The following is an 18,095-nucleotide window of genomic DNA, read 5'->3' as shown; positions in this document are numbered from 1 at the left end:
TGCTTAGAGTCATGATTACCAAACATTTGTAATCTATGCACCTAGTCAAGGAGTTCTTAATCAAATCTGCTGGCTTCAGTCATAAATATTCAATAGTGAAGCTACCCAAGAGGACGTCAGTCTTGTTAGACTAGGGAGAACATTCTTCAAAAGACACCGATCACCTGTTCATGACTTGACTGACCTTGGAGGCAACTGGCCTACGCATCACAGTAGGCCAAGGGAAACTACAACCATAGATGACATGACACTTGGAGCTCTGAGACACAAACCAGCCTGGAAAAGTTAAGGTCCAAAGCAAGTCACTCACGGCACTGTTCTGGGCTTTCGTCAGAGCCGTCTTCACAATCGGGATCTCCGTCACACTGCCACCGGCTGGGGACACACTGGCCATTGTTGCACACAAAGTCCGACTCAGCACACGTCTTCTTCACTACAAAAGTTTATTTGTAGGGTTAAAGTCAAAGTCACTATATTCCCACTGCAGGTAAAAATGCATGCTGGTACATTTGCTTCTAACAGTACGGCTGAGTCAGCCCTCAACTGCCAGTGTCCAAGAGAACACTAGAAAAACCTATTTTCATTTTCCCAGAGGAGAAAGGTGCTCATCTGAAAGAGTTGGAGGGTACAGAAGTCATGGTAAGATTGCTCATTACCTTACACCTCAGGGATACCTTACAAAGAAATTGCAAGTTTCATGTTGAGTTTAAGAAATAGTTTCATGCTCTTATACGTTTCTTCCAAGTCATTCAAGTACTTAATAAGGTTTAAAAGCCCAACATTCCTTCTTATGACTGGATCATGTTCTAGGGGCTTCTCTAACAGCACATGGGTTGAGTGTAGAGTTAGGAAGATATGGTTCAGGACTGAATACTGTCACTCCTATAGGTCTGTTGGGGCAGAGGAACCTGCCCAGTAAGGAACAGGGAAAGCTTAAACCCAAGGACAAAAGAGGCCACATTTAGAATCCTAGGGACAGACTAACATCAACCGACTATAAGTCACTGAAGCCACTGTGGAAGCTGCCAGTCTCTGTAACTGAGGCCTGGAGCGAAAATCGCTTATGACAAGGTATCATATGTGCCATGAATTCCTACTAGGGCAGGACTTTTCTCCTAGAATTCTGGTGGCTCAGGTTGTTGTCCAAATAGGGACAATCTCAGGAGAAAGGGGACACTGTTAAATACCAGGAAGATAAGCATAAACCTAGACTCTGTTAAACCAGCCGGACCACTTGGTCACCGTCCCCACGAGGAAGTCAGAGAGAAAGAAGAGTCTTGATAATCAGCCACATGGGATGTTAGACTCATTCTTCCCAGGCTATATTCTTCCTTGCTCATGAGCCTATACTTTCGACCTAAACTTGTGGTTTAAGATCTTCTTCTCTAACAAATATTCCATATTGGTTAATCAGTGAAAAGCCGATTTATGTGCTAAAAACTTGATAGGGACTGCTTCAGGTCTGGGGTTTGAGCTCCATCCAACTCACAGACTGTAGAGGACGCTAAAGTACAGGGCCACTCTGGTTTCGCCTTCAGCCACTGTGCAGCAGAGGAAATAGTGATCACGGTCAATTCCAAAAACTCATGATGTGGCGATGAATCATGACGATCCGAAAAGGATTATTCATCTCCTTGAATTGTGTAGCCAAGGAAACAAAAAAAGGCCACGTTGGCTCTTAGATTCGCACCTGTTTCTAAAATCACTGAAATACTCAAACCCCAGTATTAATGGTGAAGGCCATAACCAAGGCCCACGTGCTCCCAAGCATGTACGAAGGTGCCAGAATGTCTCTAGAGTTAGTTGCTGTAACTCAACCTGTGATAGTCTCAGGAATAGGAAACAGGGAATGGATCTAAAGAGACTACACTGGTTTGAAGACTGATAAAATGTTGCAGGGATGGACAAGATTGGCGACACTGCGAAGTGTGACGGCAAAGGCTAAATGGGGCAGACAAACTGCTTGAGTTCATCTGTCTCCATTCTGAACACAGTCTGGGAGGGTCAAGAAAGGCTGTTGGAATGGGACCTTAAGAGATGGATAGAGACTGAGCTGTGCCACAGGGAAAGAGGGCTGCCTATTTGCTCCTCAGAGAGCTGAAGTTACTGATTAATCAGGTCAGCCCAACACTTGTCAAACAGTGAGTTACTGGGATGGACAGAAGCACCGGGCTTCTGGAATCTAAGCTGTAGCTGACTGAAAATGCTAGTCAACATGCTCGAAGGAAACAGCCCTGCTGAAGCTGCAACCAAGTTCAACATCAAGAGGCTGGACAGGAAAAATACTATGAGACCTTCCAAGTTTTAAGCAATTGTGCAGCTTTCTCCTTCCAGGGAGGAAGATCTCAAAACCAGCATTCAGAGCTTCCCCGAGCAATGCTCCCACATTCCTTCTCTTCCTTCAGGCCCACGAGGCAGAGACCAATTCTGGCCAAGAATATATTTAATCTTCCCCATCTCGTGTGATTTTGAGTGATAAATCCATCCACCTCCTTAACTCGTCCCAACCTTCCTGCTGTGTGTCCAGAAGTTACTGATGTGGAGACTACTTTTAGGAAAAGCCACTGGGGACTCCTAAGAGGACCCTGGGTTAGGTGCTACTAAGTTAGTCAGATGGTAATGGGAGGCTTCTGGAAAACGAAGGAGAATACTTTCTAAGAAAGAACAATGGGTCTTGCCAAATACATACTTGGGAATCCAGAAAGAATTGTTACATTTACCAAGAGAAGAATTGCCAAGAGTGAGTCCTTGCAGTGAGATACTTCCCGAAGGAATTATGTTACCCAGGTAACCTAGCAGTGGCAAGACTCAGTGTCTTGTAGAAGAGACTAAAATCCCAGTGTTTGAGTGTAAATATTGGCACAGTGGTGCCAGAAGAATCTTCTCGGTCCTGAGACTGGAGAAAGGACTTCCTTTGTTTCCAAATGAGCTTCTAGTCCCCATATTGATGTACAAACACCTATGCTATTGCTCAGCGAGCTCAAGCATAAGACAGGCTTCCATGATGCCTCTGCTGTGCCATTTTTGTAATGATGCATGAAAAAGCAGGGAAAGGCATAACAAGATGGCAGTTGATGCAGTCCACATTTGGCGTCTGTTTTTCTCCTGTATGTCGAATTTGTACAGCGGACGTCTTTATAGAACATCTTTTCAAAGGCAAATGACAATGCTGTCCCCGACATTCACACACAACACTGTTTCAGGCGTTTTACAACATGAAACGAAGGGCTCTAAAAGCAAACTTGGGCATGTATTCCGGGTACCTACGTGCCACCTTGACATGTATTCCTCAGCTGTTTTGGCTGAATGTGAAGGTGTACAGATTGCATAAACTGGCATTTCTCACAATGATCTTTTGAAAGATGGTGATCAATGAGTATATGGTCTGTCCCCATTCTTGTGGGGAAAGAATGTCTTCCACTCTGCTTAACGCTTTAGAATTACCATCTGTGGTAGGCAGAGAATTAAAAAAAAATTCCTTATCTGATCTGTGATCTGCACTGGTCTGTTGTTTCTAGGCTGGGAGTTTATTAACCTCTAAAACCTGAGGGTATTTCTTAGTGTCCTGGCCTTTCTTTTTTTGGGGGGGTGGGGTGGAGATCAGAACCATTTGAGAATTAAATAAAAAGAAGTCTGTTCTAAGCAAACTTCTGTCTGTCCCTGCTTCTGGTCTTCTAGGCCCCTCTCCTTGCTTCCTCTACCACATGTTTGGCTGATCTATGAACAGGCCCTGTCATTTGAAAGCACCTCTACTTTATCTTTCACATCCCACACCGAGGCTGATAGCCCACGTCAAACATTCAACTATATTCCTCTAGATCAGGACGTATAGACTTTTTGGACTCTGGTTCAAAGCAGTTCTTCTTATTTTTTTTTTTAATGTTTGTTTATTTTGAGAGGGGGAGAGAGTGTGTGAGCAGGAGAGGTGCAGAGAGAGAGGGGGAGAGAGAGAATCCCAAGCAAGCTCCATGCTGTCAGCCCAGAGCCTGATGCGGGGCTCGAACTCAGAAACCTTGAGATCATGACCTGAGTTGAGATCAAGAGCCAGATGCTTAACTGACCGAGCCACCCAGGTGCCCCATTTATTTAGTTAGTAACATAATCCATCCATCAGTCTGGTTCAGGGCAATTCTTAGCCCTGGATCATAGTTTCAGAATCTCCATACATTTAAGAAGTGAAGAGCATCACATTCAGTAAGTGCACGTGTCCTCGTGGGGAGGCCAGTGACATCGTCACGCTCTTTACTTACCACAGTTCTTTTCGTCGCTGCCGTCAGCACAGTCTTCGTCCCCGTCACACTTCCACAGCAACGTGACACAGCGGCCGTTTGTGCACTGGAATTGGGACGGTTCACATTTGGTTTTTCTTCCTAAAATCAGGAGGGAGTGCTTAGCTAAGCTCTGATAGAAGCGTGGCAAGTCACACATGCAAGTTACCCAAAAACCTGTGGGTAGGGGCCCTCTCAGAGAGACTGCTGCAGACTCGGCAAGTAGAACATTCTAGGGGCCAAGGTGGGGTCGGCACTGGGGCAGTGGCTAACTGTGATGGAGTTCTTAGCTGGGAACACACCATCTGGGGAAGACTAGATTTCCCAGCCTCTTGCAGAGAGGCATAGCCATGGATGGGGCTAAGGTCTGGAATATCAACAGAAATAGTAAATAGAACTTCGGGGAACTGTCCTCGAAGGGATGGGGATTCCATTTTCATACCCTTTATTCCTTTCTGGCTCCTGAAAAGTGGGCATGGGATCTGCAGTAGTGATCTTGAGCCAAGGGAGCCAGACCAAGATAGAAGGAACGTGGATTGCCCAGAGAACACGGGCAGTGGGGCCGGGCTTCACCTGCCTCTGGTTTTGTTTCCCTCCTTTGTTTAACTCCTTTGTGTAGCTGTAATCACACCGCCAAATCCTAATCCATTAACAACATTTCTTGGCCATATTCTATACTGTGAGTCACAGAGGATGCTCCTATTACCAGCAAATTACAGGAGATTGAGAAGTGGTAGCCAGGAGGGGACAGAATAGAGGTTTAATACACAGCTCTTCATCTTAGGATTTGAGCTCTAATTATTAAAAGGCAAGCTTACAACACAGCTCAAAGATAAAGATCAAGAAGGTACAGTTGAGAGGTAAAGGGAGATCATTTTTAGGTACAGGGGTGGGGAAAGGGGGGTGGTCGGAAAGCAAAGGGAGGTAGAACCGTAGACCTGGGGTCTATTTCTCTGAATCTCGTTTTCCTATGCTCAGCATATGGTATTTAATTCACACAGGGATAGGCGCTAATATTTGTAAGTAGAGCACTTTTTTTTTTTTTTTTTTTGCCTGGCACGGGACAGCTAGCGTTCAGGTGTTTCCTACCATTAGCATGTCCTTCTGGGGGATGCGATTTGTGTGAGCTAAAAGGCGAGGATCTGGTTGCTTCACGCAAGGATACTACAAGCAGGCGAGAAGACCAGGGGCGCCATACAGCTCGAGCGGACGACTTAGGGACGCCTTCCAGGCAGAAGGCCCTCCCGTCTCCCGCCACCTCTCAGGATCTGCAGCTGCGGCGTTGCTGGGCTAAGAGCAGATGCTACGGTGCCAAGCACAGACTAGAACTCTTGTGCTGAGTACACAATACTCTCGTTGGCCGCCTGCTATCCGCTCCTCCCTGCTGTCTGCGGGCATTCTAGGCTTTCGTGGCTAATTCCCTGGCAGATAGAACTTGTGGTCCAAGTCAGGTTTGCCGTATGGGTGTGGCTACGTTCTTAAGGTACTAAATGTGTTCGTAAACTGTATGCGCCACTCTGCTCCCAAGAGTCTAGCTAGGCTGGGCCCCGGCTACAAAGCAGGCTGGTTTGATGTCATCACCTACCTGTAGTTCATACCATTAGTTCATTCCACAAGTATGTTATTGGGTGTAAGATATCGGGGATTCAGAAGGGTAGATATTGGAGAGCTGGGGTGGCTCGGTCTGTTAAGGGGCCGACTTCGGCTCAGGTCATGGTCTCAGGGTTCGTGAGTTAGAGCCCCGTGTCGGGCTCTGTGCTGACAGCTCAGAGCCTGGAGCCTGCTTTGGATTCTGTGTCTCCCTCTCTCTCTGACCCTCCCCTGCTCACACTGTCTCTCTCTCTCTCTCAGAAATAAATAAAAAACATTTTTTAAAAAAGTAAAAAGTTAAATCAGAAAAGGGTAGATGCTGTTGCCAGGAAGCATCACCTGCTGCATTTATACTGCTAACCCAAACTGCAGTGGCTGCCTCCAACCCCCCCGCCTCCCGCCCCCCCCCCGCCTCCCACCAGTCACATAGTCTCGATAGATTGTGAATGTTCTCAGCGCTGGTCTAGGAGCCACTGGCTCTAGGTCTCTATCCCCACGACTTCTGAGGGCTGTGGGAGTGATCAGAAGCCACTGAGAGTATGTTATTTGAAAAGTAGAAAAAGAACAATCAGTCATCAGAGGAGATTAATACAAACACAGTTAGACCGGTCAGGTTGCACTGAGGATACTGTGGAGATGGAAAGGCTCTGAATTTTTTTTTCTTTAAGGTTTTAGGTACCAAAGGTTGTTGAGTCAAAATGAGACAAAAAATCAGCCACGGATAGCTGCGGTGTCCCAAAGCTAACCATACAATCAGACTTGGACGGGGAAATGAAAGTAGGTGTCAGATGACAGTTGTCCACATCAGGGGGAGGTGCTAGAAGATCCTAATGAGTGTGAAGGGACAGCGTGCATAGACACTCCAGCTGGCCAGGCATGCGATACAGGCACGCGGTACAATGAGGCTGGCATTGGGCTCACGGGCACCTTTAAAGAGGGTCTCTGAACACAGTGGTTCAATAAACAGTCAGCAGCAGTAAATGATACTAAAATCCCAGCAACACCACTTCAAGAGCAGATCCGGAGCAGACTCCGGACAGACCTAAGTCTTGTCTTTTTTTTTTTTTAAGTTTTTTTCTTTTGAGAGACAGGGAGAGTGATTGAGGGGGAGGGGCAGGGAGAGAGAGGGAGACAGAGAATCTGAAGCAGGCTCCACGCTGTCAGTGCAGAGCCCCATGCGGGGCTCAAACTCACGAACCGTGATACCATGACCTGAGCTGAAAGCGAGACTCATAACTATTTTCTTCGTGTTTATTCCAATACCTTAAGCCAGAAAGGAGTTTACTTTCCACCTGTTGTTAGCTCAGATATTTCTACCTCCCCCACGCTTCTGCCCAACTGTCATAAAGCTGTGTTTTGCCGGGACGCACACATGACTGTCCATGACCATGGGGGTTAGGTGTGCAGACAAGCTACTGAATGTTGCTGCTTGTGCAAAAGGAGAGCAGGGCAGAGGTGGGTGTGGGTAAGGCTGGCTGGCTGCCTTAGAAAGGACCCCTCCCTTTACTCACTTAGAAAGGGAGCTGAGTAAAGACCATAAGCCTTTGTGGCCATGCCTCAGTGTCTTGTTATCTAAGCACTCTGTTGTGAGAGTCGCCTCCTGGGCAGAAAGCCCTCCTGGTTCTGTTTACCCCCCTGCCTGGTGCACAGCAACCAGGGCTTCGACGCCGGAATCTCGAACGCTGTGACCGCAGCCGGCTGCAAGGCTGTGGGTCTTCCGTCCAAGCTTCGGAAAGATTCCACCTCCCGCGTCTGGTGCTCCGCTGCAATTGCGGCCACACACAGCTCTGGGAGGACCGAAAGCACCCAGCAAGTTAAGAAGCTTTTGGTTTCCATAGCTTTGGAGGATTACGGGATTGTGGACCCGTAGTCTATTTTCATCCGTGACCGTTAAGTCTCAAGTTCAGCATTCTGCTGCTTTCATAAAGGGAACGAGTTGAGCTTGCAATCATCTATACCCAAGGTGCTGTTAATTCTCAGGCTAAGCTAAGGCCACTGATGCCTCAAAAAATAACCCTGGAAGTAGAGGCTCTACGCAGCCTGTATCCTGGGGTGTCTGCTCAGAAAGGAGAAGAGTTGGAGCAAATGTGATTTTTGGTAGGTTCCTCAAAGCCATGGGGTTTCATGGCAATGCCTTAGCACCAAAAGGGTGGTTAAACTGGGGAGAAAGGCCATGACCTTGGGGAACCTTCTGCTGGGAAGGCTTTCTTTTCAACACAGGAGTTTTGTGTAAGAATTGAAAAAGGGTTCTTTCTGTTGCTTTAAAACATCAAACCGTTGGCCTAGATCTGGGTTTTCTTTTAGCTCTGATACTTAAGAATGAGTATCCCTGCCCTTTTGGGTTGGTGGGTTGGAAGTCACTTGTACCTAGTCACATATGTACCTAGTCACAGCTTTTTACATTTGTCATGATCGAAAGCCCACACATGTCAAAGACTAACTGGCTAATTCTGTCACTTGTACACGTGGAATCAGACCCTGCGAACTCAGTTCAAGACACCCTTGTCCCAAAAGCCTTGTTTACCTAAAGAGTTAATGCTGCTTCCCAGGCCTGTTGGCAATTCACTGGCTCCGAGAAACGCGGGGTTTTACATGCATACAGAAGTTGATCTGCTGTTGTCTAACTTTGACAACAAAGGTCAACAGGGGAGAACAATATGGAAGCTTCAGGGGAAAACTGCTTAGACCTCGCAGTAAATACAAACCCTTCAACGTGGGCTACACATTTCTCAAGAGGGCTCTGAGTGGCCCTGAGGACGGAGGGGTTTCTGAGAATCAGGTTCAGACATGAATTTGAACCTGCACCAAGGGGCTCAGCCTGTCACTGTGCATGCAGATCTCCACCCTCCTCCCCCCACATTGCTGGAGCACACGGGTGTCATCTACAGGAATTTCTTCAGTCCATTTGTTTTGCCACTTCTGGGGCCACCGAGGGCATTTATTTTTAGTCCCGCTCACTTCTACTGCTCCTTTAATGCCAATCTTTCTATTTACAGGCTAAAACTCATCTCAGGACAAGCTGACTTCTGAGTCAGCAAAGTGGTTTTCTCTCTCAGGAGAGGAGGTTAGTTAGTGAAAGGAAATCAGGAAGACAGCTCGATGTCAGGCACAAAGGTTGTGCCCCAGCCCTCGAGTCAGCCTCAAAAGCACTTGTCACGACCAACTAAAAACTGTTAAATATGTAGGTTAATCCTTTGCATTCACTGAAACACGTGAATCTCACAGTCCCACTGACCGTTTTTCCACTGACAGAAGATTCGGATAATCTCAGGAACTATGGGCCAATAATTTTTTAAAAATTGTTTGCTAAACACAGCTCTAAGATGTCAGTCTTTTAATTCACGTAAATTCTGAATCCTATACTTTGAGAGCTACGATGCCCCATCTAGGTATCAGGAACCCTGTCCACAGAAGGGAGGTATGGCCCTTGCCCAAGATCAGCCTGGGCAGAATGAGAATTTGAACCCGGGCAGTCTGGCTCCAGGCACTGTGCTACTGAGCATGGCCGCCATCTGAAACACCTAGCCCAGGACTACTTCCCGCTAGAATAGTTCTGTTGATTTTTGGTAACTTGGATAGTAGTAGTCAGTTTACGTCAATTAGGACGTTCCACCTGATGGGATGACACTATCCCACACAGTCTTAATGTTGAGGGATGGTCTTCCCTCCCTTCCCCATTTTCATTTAAAAAGAAAAAGCTGGGGCACCTGGGTGGCTCAGTCAGGTTAAGCGTCAGGTCATGATCTCCTAGTTTGTGGGTTCTCGCCCCGCCTTGGGCTCTGTGCTGACAGCTCAGAGCCTGGAACCTGCCTCAGATTCTGTGTCTCCCTTGCTCTCTGGCCCTCCCCCACTTGTGCTGTGTCTTCTCTCTGACTCTCAAAAATGAATACATATTGGGGAGCTACTAGTTTCTGTGGGGGTAGACTGCTAAGTCAGGGCCAGAGTTTCAGATTCTGTGGGAGCAGAGTAGGGTCCACACTTGGATTTCTGAGTTTCTAGATGGGACTGGTCCCTGGCCACACTTGGAAACCACTCCCTGAAGGTTGGGAGGCTAAGATTCTACCCACAGCGGAAGTGACTCTGTCATTTCCCGGACTGGGCTACATAAGCACTCGTCACTGGATGGACGTAGGTGGTAAATGCTGGTCTCATGGCTGACATTATGGGGACAATCTGAGGCAGGTAAAACTTCTCTAGATGCCTTAACAGGCGTGAGCCGTAAAGAGGTTCTAAAATCTGTCTTTTCTTCCTCAGGAGTCCTATTCTTGAGGGGCTCCTTCACTTCCTGTAAACCAGTGGTCTGTTAAGTCCCCCCGGTTCTTCTCCCCTGGTGTTTTGCCATCAGGCCCTGGCCCTGTCCAGGCTCTCATCCCTCGAGTGATCTAAATTTGTCCCCTGTTCCTCTGCCTCCAGGCTGCCACAGTCTCTATCCAAATCAAGATGGCGATTCAAGCAGCCTAGAATGGCCTGAAGAGCCAAGGGTGGTATCGCTCTCGGCTTCTCACTGGCCCTAGAGCTGAGCCTAGCTTCCTCCCTACTTCCCCCAACTTTTCCCTCTTGGTTCCCACCAGCCATCTGCTCAGAGTACACCCAGGGAGCCACCCCTACCCCATGCCTGTGCCCTCACCATTGGCTCATCTCACTCCTGTCCACTTACCTGCTGGAGTGGGCACACGTGTCTGCCCTTGAATGAGGCCCTCAAGTCCTTTCCTGACCAACCAGGTGTGGTCAGGCTGCTTCCCCACGGTCCCTGTGCCTGTCACATGGCTGTCGTTTACTGAGAATACCTGTCCAACCTGCCTGTTCCATCTCTACAAATGGCAGGGTCTAGAATTTACAACTTGGGACCAGGCTCCTGACCTCTAAACATTCTTGGGGTACTGATGAGTATTCCTGGCTGGATCAGAAACACAGCTGGTCTGAAGCACAGACCGTTTCCCAAAGCATTCTTTCCAGCCCTCCTGAACCTGAGCCGTGTGGCCCTGTGCTGCCAGCTAGAACACTTTGAACGAGTCTACGCTGTAAAGTCCGTCCTTCCCTACGCCCGTGCGGGCACGTTCACGTCATCTTTGTGCCACTCTATTACCTAAAAACCGTGTGCTTCCCACACTCCTCTGCCAGGATGAGTGTGTCAATGAGGGTCTGCGGGCCTCATTTCCACGTGAGGAGCGAGCTTCCAAGACCCAGGGAACGGTAGCCACAGCTAACTGGTAAAGTTGGAAAGCTGGCATACGCTACCCGGATTTCACTTCGGACATGTTTTAGAGCTTTTTGGTCAGGTTGGTAACAGCCCACTCTTGCTCGAATCTCATCACGTTGGGAAGATCATCCACAGAGGCGGAATAGTGTCTGGCTTTGTCACATTCGAGTCTGAGTTCTTGGTGACGACTGGGAACATCATAGGCTATGACACATGTAGCGCGGAAGAGTCCCCGTGGCGTTCAGCTGCTCTCCGCCTGTTTTATGATTAAGGCTTAAATATCGGATCTGCTCACTTGTATCCAGAGCTTGCAGTCCAGGCTGTCTCTGGAGCACTGATTTTCTGATCTGACTTCCCCACTAGACCAAATGCCCTGAAAGAAAGGACCAAGTCCCTAGTTACAGTGCCCTCCCCCCCAACCCCTCCCCCCCAACCATGCTTGGTGGTGCCAAATGGCATATGGTAGGTGCTCAGTAGTTGGATGTCTAGTGGTTTTAAGCAGAAGTACAAGGAATGCCAATTTTAGTCCCCCACCTACTCAGTGAACCTGCAGATGAGTTAATAACTCAGATCTTGGGAAGGCTTTTTAGGTAAACGAAAGATTAGAGACAGTCTCTAAAATAGGAACCCTATTAACTCACATTATTTGGTGGGAAGAATTAGGTTATAACACGTGAAGTAATTTGCACATGCTGTATTTAGGGGAAGTGGGAGGTTATCACGTAGGAACCCGTGAAGTAATTTGCAAATGTTGTCTATCACCAAGGTTTTAGTATCTCCCTTGCTGGGCAAGTCACAAGCCCCGCCCCAACCTGTACTGTCCAAAGCATACACATAAACATCTATACACACAAAGGCTCCTAGCCAGGAGGGCCAACCCAGAAGACCTGAGTTGGCCAAATCATCCATTCCAGCCAGTGGTCTCATCTTCTAGTTTCTGCCCCCAAAGTTACCTTTTAAAAACAAGTCTGTGTGTCCTTCCCCCACTCTATCCACCCTTGTAGCATTTTTAAAATACAAAGAAGTCAAAGGATCTCCAAGCCCCCCCCATTTTTTTTTTTTTTGCATAATCTCTGTACTTAATCTCCCAGCACCCAGGAGGCATCCTTGTGCTTAATTTAGGGCCCCCAGATAACCGGCAGGCCTAAGCTTTCCCAGGATGCAGCGCATGAAGAAAAAAATATGCTAGCTTTAAGGTATTGCCTGCCCTCTCATGGCATTGCTGCTGCATGGCTAGTGTATCTAACTAGGTGGCATTAGCCACGCTTAGAGTTTTTATTGCTAAGTCAACAAAACAGGTTAGCAAAGAGACAGCAGTTCATAGGGAAAAATGCAGAGTGAAATTATCCAGCAAGATTTTTGCTCCAGTTAAGTCAGCAAACTAAAAAGCTATCAGTCCTTAAATTTTCCTAGCTAAAAATTGTCCCTGGGCCACTACTGCTCAACAGGTGCATCTCATCCATCACCTCTGCAGAAGGTATTTTTGGATCCTTTGTCTTGGAAGTGGTCTTTTTTTTTTTAATTTTTTAATTTAAATGTTTTTATTTCTAGGAGAGAGAGAGAGAGAGACAGCGTGAGCAGGGGAGGGTCAGAGAGAGAGGGAGTCACAGACTGAAACAGGCTGCAGGCTCTGAGCTGGCAGTCAGCACAGAGCCCGACGCGGGCCTCGAACCCACGAACCGCGAGATCATGACCTGAGCGAAAGTCGGACGCTTAACCGACTAAGCCACCCAAGGTCTTGGAAGTGGTCTTGATGCTGTGTGCCCTGAGTACCGTGTTGAGACTGACTTAAAGCAGAAGGGAACATACTCAACAATTGTGTCTGTCAGCTAACCACCTAGAGAGAGGCACGCCTTGAACAGCTCTCCTAAGGCAGGTACATGTGTCATAAACATCATTACAGACCTTATCATAGTCCTTTGAGGCATTTAAGGTCTTGTAGGCTAGTAGGTGAGGTGGCTTTCCAAAGAACCGTCAGTATCTGAAGTGAACGTAATTATGACTTGGAGTCTAATAGGCAACTGCCTACACTTGATTGTCCTTCTTTCTACCAAAAAGGACAGCTTCATTCACATTCTGTACGAAATAGAAAACGCTCTAGATATTTAAGCTGTGTTATCTATTTATCTATGCTGTGCTATGAGTCTTCCCATCTTTGGCTCAAAACGCAAAGCCATGTGGCTGAGGGCTACCTGTGCCCTCGATCTTCCGGCCATGCTTCAGGAGTTCTTGTAACGTCTTACCAGACTTTGGAATACAAGGGGTTAAGGGGCCTGGGACTACTTTTCATCGCGTCTAAAATGGTAGTAAAACTGCTCCAGTGAAATCAAATTTATGATTATTTAACTTTATGAAAGGCAGAAACACTTCAATCAGGACTTCACTTTTTTTAAGCAAGGAGACTGCCATGCCATGACTACCTTTGCTTATTGTTGGGAAGTCTTAATAGTCGGCCCGACTTGGCCTTTATACGTGCATTAGGCGTCTGGGGACACAAGCAGGAAAAGGAAAGAATCGTAACAACACAGGACGGGCATTATAGCTAAATGTCACACGAAGTGAGCAGCAGGCCGATGCACGGAAGGGAGGTGCTCGGACTTCAGGAAGCTGCCACTTGTGATCCTCCTTAAAAAGCGTCCAGGCTCACATGCTCATTCCTTGGCCTAAATGAGCCTCCTGATCGCTGTCACAGTTTCTCGTGGTGCTACAGGACGTATCAAGTTTATTTTCTCCTTGCCCTCCAGGCTTCTCTTCCTGTAGGTCTCTCCATCCTGCCGGCTTCCTCAGCCTACCCCCAAAGTTAGAGAAGTTTCTGCCTCATTTGGCTGGTGGCGAGCCACATCTGAATACCCCTCATAAATACCCACATCTGGTTCTTCCGGGCTTTAGCTTTAATGAATATGTGGTACCCAACACCCTCACCTTGATTACCTTCAAGAAAAGGTGCTAGAATTCCTGGGACTTTGCAGTCAAGTATACTACGCTGCTGAATTTCAGCCTCTCTCGTGAGCGTGACTGAAGTTCCTGGCCAGGATCTTGGGGCATAGCTGTCCTCCGCCCCGGGTCCTAGAGTGTGTTAGCAGGCTACCATGAGCATGTATGGGGGGAGGGTTTGGGAAGAAGGGATGTATAGAAAACCAGAGCCAAACGTCAGCCCACATACCCTGAGACTTTGAACTTCAGACAGGAGCCAGTCTGGGTTGGCTTAGGATCAATACCTCCCTCGGCCAACCCCAGATTCTATCCACTTGAAAAATGATGTGCCTCCTTTTCCTTTGAAGAATTCAAGTCTTAGGTGGGCTTCTGTTTTTCACTATTCATGGCACGGCGCATGTTTCACATGTGACATAGGGGAGCAAAGGGAACCCTCTCCTGCCTCTTACAAGGTGAACACAGGGTTCAACTAACTCATCTCAGCAGTTCAAGCGCATTCCCAGCTTCCTATAGGATAAAGTTAACCTCCAATGGTAATAAGCTATTACATGTGAAAGTAAAAGAATAGGAAGGGAACATGCAGCAAAAAAATGAATCTTTCTCCCACCTCCTGGCCGGTTAGCAATAGTTTCCGGCATACCTTAGTCTTTTGAAATGTTAGGATTAATGTTAGTCGTTTAATAAGTTGGGATTGCTCATCCATTAATGATTCATGTTCCAGTCTGCAAATTCTTGTAGGCAGGACTTTCCCAGACTCTTAACCTGTGTGGCCCATCAGAGGCTATTTCCAGGACCCGCCTTTTGCAGGGGGTCCAGGTTGGGAAGAGCATTTAAGTGAACAGTCCAGAGGGGCCTGTCAGGGTGTTTGACATTCCCTTAAAGATAATAATACTTCTCAGGGAGACATGTGACCAACCGGAACGTGATCGGGCGGCCGGCCAATCGCGGAGGGCAGAAAAGTCCGTCCCTGCTTCACACGCTCTGGCTCTGGCTCTGGCTCGGGCTCGGGCTCGGGACAGCTGGAGCAAAGGGCAGGGGCGATCGGAGGCTTAAAGCGCCCCCCCAGCCCCCCAAGTACTGCCCCAAAGAGGCTGCTTGACCACACACTTTAAAGTTGGCTCGCTCTGTTTCAGTCTGTGACTCCCTCTCTCTCTGACCCACCCCTGCTCACGCTGCCTCTCTCTCTCTCTCCTAGAAATAAATAAAACATTAAAAATAAAATTTAAAAAAAAAAAAGGGGTCTTATTTAAAAAAATAAAGTAAAGTTGGCTCGCTTTAGGAGACACGTGACTGACTGCAGGCAGGCCGGCCTAGGGGCTCTGTACTTGGGACAGGGGCAGCTTCCTGTCCCACTTCCCGAGGGCTGGCCAGCAAGCCCCGTGGGGTCCTGTCAAGACCACCCCAGGGATCCGCCGGGCTTCCCACGGAACCCTTAGAAGGGCGCGCCGTCGCCTGCCCAGGAAAGTTGTGCGGCTCCCAGCGGAGCGTGGCTGAGGGCAGGGCTCCCGGGCCAGTGCGGCAGACCCCGGGGACCCCGCAGGAGTCCCCGCCGCCGCACACCAGCATTCGCGCTACTGCCTTTGATCTATTGTTTGGAATGAGGGCTAATTACACAGTCACCAGATTAGGACTCAATTCCTCTCGAGGAAATCTCACCGGGAACCCAGATCCGCAAACTAACCTGATTAAGTCTCCGTTCCGCTCCCCTCCCCCGTTCAGCCGTGCTGGGGACCCGAGAGGTGTACAGACAGCGCGCGAAGGGGAGGAACACCCAGCGGGGAGCCCTCACTGCGGCCGCCCTCGTCCTCTAACCCGTACTCCGGAGGCCGCCGGGGGCCTGGGGAGTCGCAGTCCGGGTGTGCAGGCTGCGCACTTGTAGTGGCTCCCCCGAGCCTCGCGGCTGCCGCCCATCGAACGTGCGCCCGCTCCCCGCCGCCGCCGCGACCCGCCCCCAGCGCCCACCCGCGTCCACCGCCCACTCCCCCCCTCCCTCAAGACCCAGGCGCGCGCCCCCGGCTCCCCGCGCGCGGCTCGGCCCGACCCGGCCCTCTGCCTCCTTCCTAACACTCCGCCTGGCAGAGCAGACAGAACCATTGTTCAGCGGCTCAGGAGCCCACATTCCCCAGCCCCGGTCGAGCCGGGTGAAAAACGAGGCCAAGCAGTGGCTTTTGGGGGTGGGGGGGGGGAGAGTGTAAGGGAACGGAGACGAGTTCGGCCAGGCTTTAGGACACCCCGAATCCCGCTGTTCCCCGAGCCCAGCTCCCCGCAAGCCGCGGCGCTGACAGGCGGCTCAGAGGCGCCACCAGGGTTGGGAGCGAAAGAAGGCGAGCAGAGCCGAGAGGCGCCTCCTAAGAGGGGGGTGGGCAAAAGGAGACCCGCGCCTCGCCCCCCCCCCACGCCCCCCACTGGCGCCCCAGGCTGGGTCCGGGCGGCCAGCGGAGGGGCGCGTCCGCACATACCCGCTCCGGTGGCTCGGCTCTCCCGGGGCGCCCAGCACAGCGCGAGCAGCAGCCAGAGCGCCCAGCGCGCGGACGTGCCCATGGTGCCCGCCTGGATGGTGCCGCCGCCGCCGCTCGCTCCGCACAACAAGTTACCAGCCCTTCGCGAAGGAGGAAGGAGGTGGGGGCGGGGAGGGGGGAGGGGGGAGGAGGAGGGGAAGGAGTTAGAAAGGGGGAAAGGGAGCAGGGAAGAAGAGGGCACCCCCCTCCCCTGCAACTTGCACAATCTCCTCCCCACCAGCCACCGACCCACCCGCCCACCTCCCCGGGCTGCAGCACCAGTGCAAGCCGAGCCGGCGGGGCGGGTAGAAGATAATGCAGGCGCTGCAGAGGAGGGGAGGGTACAGGAGGGGAGGGAAGGGAGAGGGGGTGGGGAGCCGAGAGCAGAGGAGCAGGCAGAGGAGAGCGAAGCCGGCCGCGGAGCACCCACACTGGCGGCTGCCTCCGGAGCCCGGGGTGAGCTGCTAGGAGGGGGAGTGGTCAGCGAGGGGCGTGGGGGAGGTGTCGGGGGGGGGGGGGAGCGGCGGCTTCAGCCGTCCTTTCCCCTGGACGCGCTGCTTTTATAAGCTCTGGGCAGCCAGGTGCCTGCGCAGGGGGTGTGCGAGTGTGTGTGCGAGTGTGCGAGCGTGCGGGCGAGCGAGCGTGCGTGCGCGGGTGGCGGTGGCCGCCGCCGGGACTGCTCCTGGGCCGGTGGCTCCGCGCGTCCGCCCGCGGCGCACGGGGGCCCGGGGCGGCCGCTGGTTGGCTCTCGCGCCGCGCTCGCCTCCAATCCCCGGTGCCTGCCCTAATTTCCTGATCTGGGGAACCTGCCGCCGCGGCAGCTGCGCGCTCCCTGCGGTGGTGACTGTACCCTCCCGGCAGCCGCGACAGTCCGTGCAGCGGCGGAGGCGGCGGCAGGAGTTAGCGCTGATGCAACTATCGCCGCTGTTGCCACCGCCTTCCTGGCCACCCGGCTGGAAGCCCGGCGGGGGGGGGGGGGGGGGGGGGGGGGGGGGGGGGGGGGAGGGGACTTGCGGCTTCCGAGGGCAACGCGCATCTCGGTGTGTGTCTCTCCCCCACCCTCTCCTGCGCCCCGGAGAGGCTGGTACTGTAAGGCTGGTAGGTAGCGTCTTGCTTCCTCTCCCCCCACCCCCCACCCCCGAGAGTGATGGAGCCCGGGGCTCGAGGCGCCCCGGGCGGCTCCGAGGCGGGGTTCGGCCTGCCTGTCTCGAGAGATGCCGCGTTCGCCAAACATTAAATGCGTCTTTAAGTGAGCGTGGGTGCGCGCCTTTGTGGCTTGTTCTCTGTAATAGAAAGGGACTCAAATAGCCCAGCCTGCGAGTAGGGAAGTTGCCAGTGAGGCCGTGCATTCCCTCGGCAACGATTGGAGTTAATTGATAATTGCACAAAATGGTAGTTCGGGGGCCTGTAATTAAGAGCGTAACCTTTTCTGGTTTGGGGGAGGGGGAACCTAGGTTGGCGGTTCTTGATGCACTTTGCAACGTTCAAGTGTAAGGCTTGGGGAAAGAGAACAAGGAAGTCAGGGCAAGATTCCTATTAAGGACGGATTCTTGTTTTGTGCCTGGCAGTACCCGAGCCTAGAGTTTGGGGTGTGTGTGTGTGTGT

General features: G+C 50.8%; 1 protein-coding gene across 5 annotated transcripts in view; it reads right to left on the bottom strand.

Moving 5' to 3' along the window:
* The window catches only part of VLDLR (very low density lipoprotein receptor), a 32,087-nt gene extending 14,933 nt beyond the window's left edge, over positions 1-17,154 (bottom strand). For all 5 annotated transcript variants that reach the window (XM_039230818.1, XM_039230819.1, XM_039230820.1 and 2 more), the window contains exons 1-3: positions 16,452-17,154; positions 4,251-4,370; positions 311-433 (exon numbers count right to left, since the gene is read on the bottom strand). In XM_039230818.1, the coding sequence (XP_039086749.1) occupies positions 311-433; positions 4,251-4,370; positions 16,452-16,533 (325 nt within the window). In that variant the 5' untranslated portion in view covers positions 16,534-17,154. The remainder of the gene's footprint in view (positions 1-310; positions 434-4,250; positions 4,371-16,451) is intronic.
* Positions 17,155-18,095: the final 941 nt, after the last annotated feature.

The sequence above is a fragment of the Hyaena hyaena genome, unplaced genomic scaffold (assembly GCF_003009895.1).
Source record: "Hyaena hyaena isolate Hyena2069 unplaced genomic scaffold, ASM300989v1 scaffold_51, whole genome shotgun sequence".
Lineage (NCBI taxonomy): Eukaryota > Metazoa > Chordata > Mammalia > Carnivora > Hyaenidae > Hyaena > Hyaena hyaena.
The sequence above is the reverse complement of the archived record's forward strand: the minus strand, read 5'-3'. Positions and strand labels throughout refer to the sequence as shown.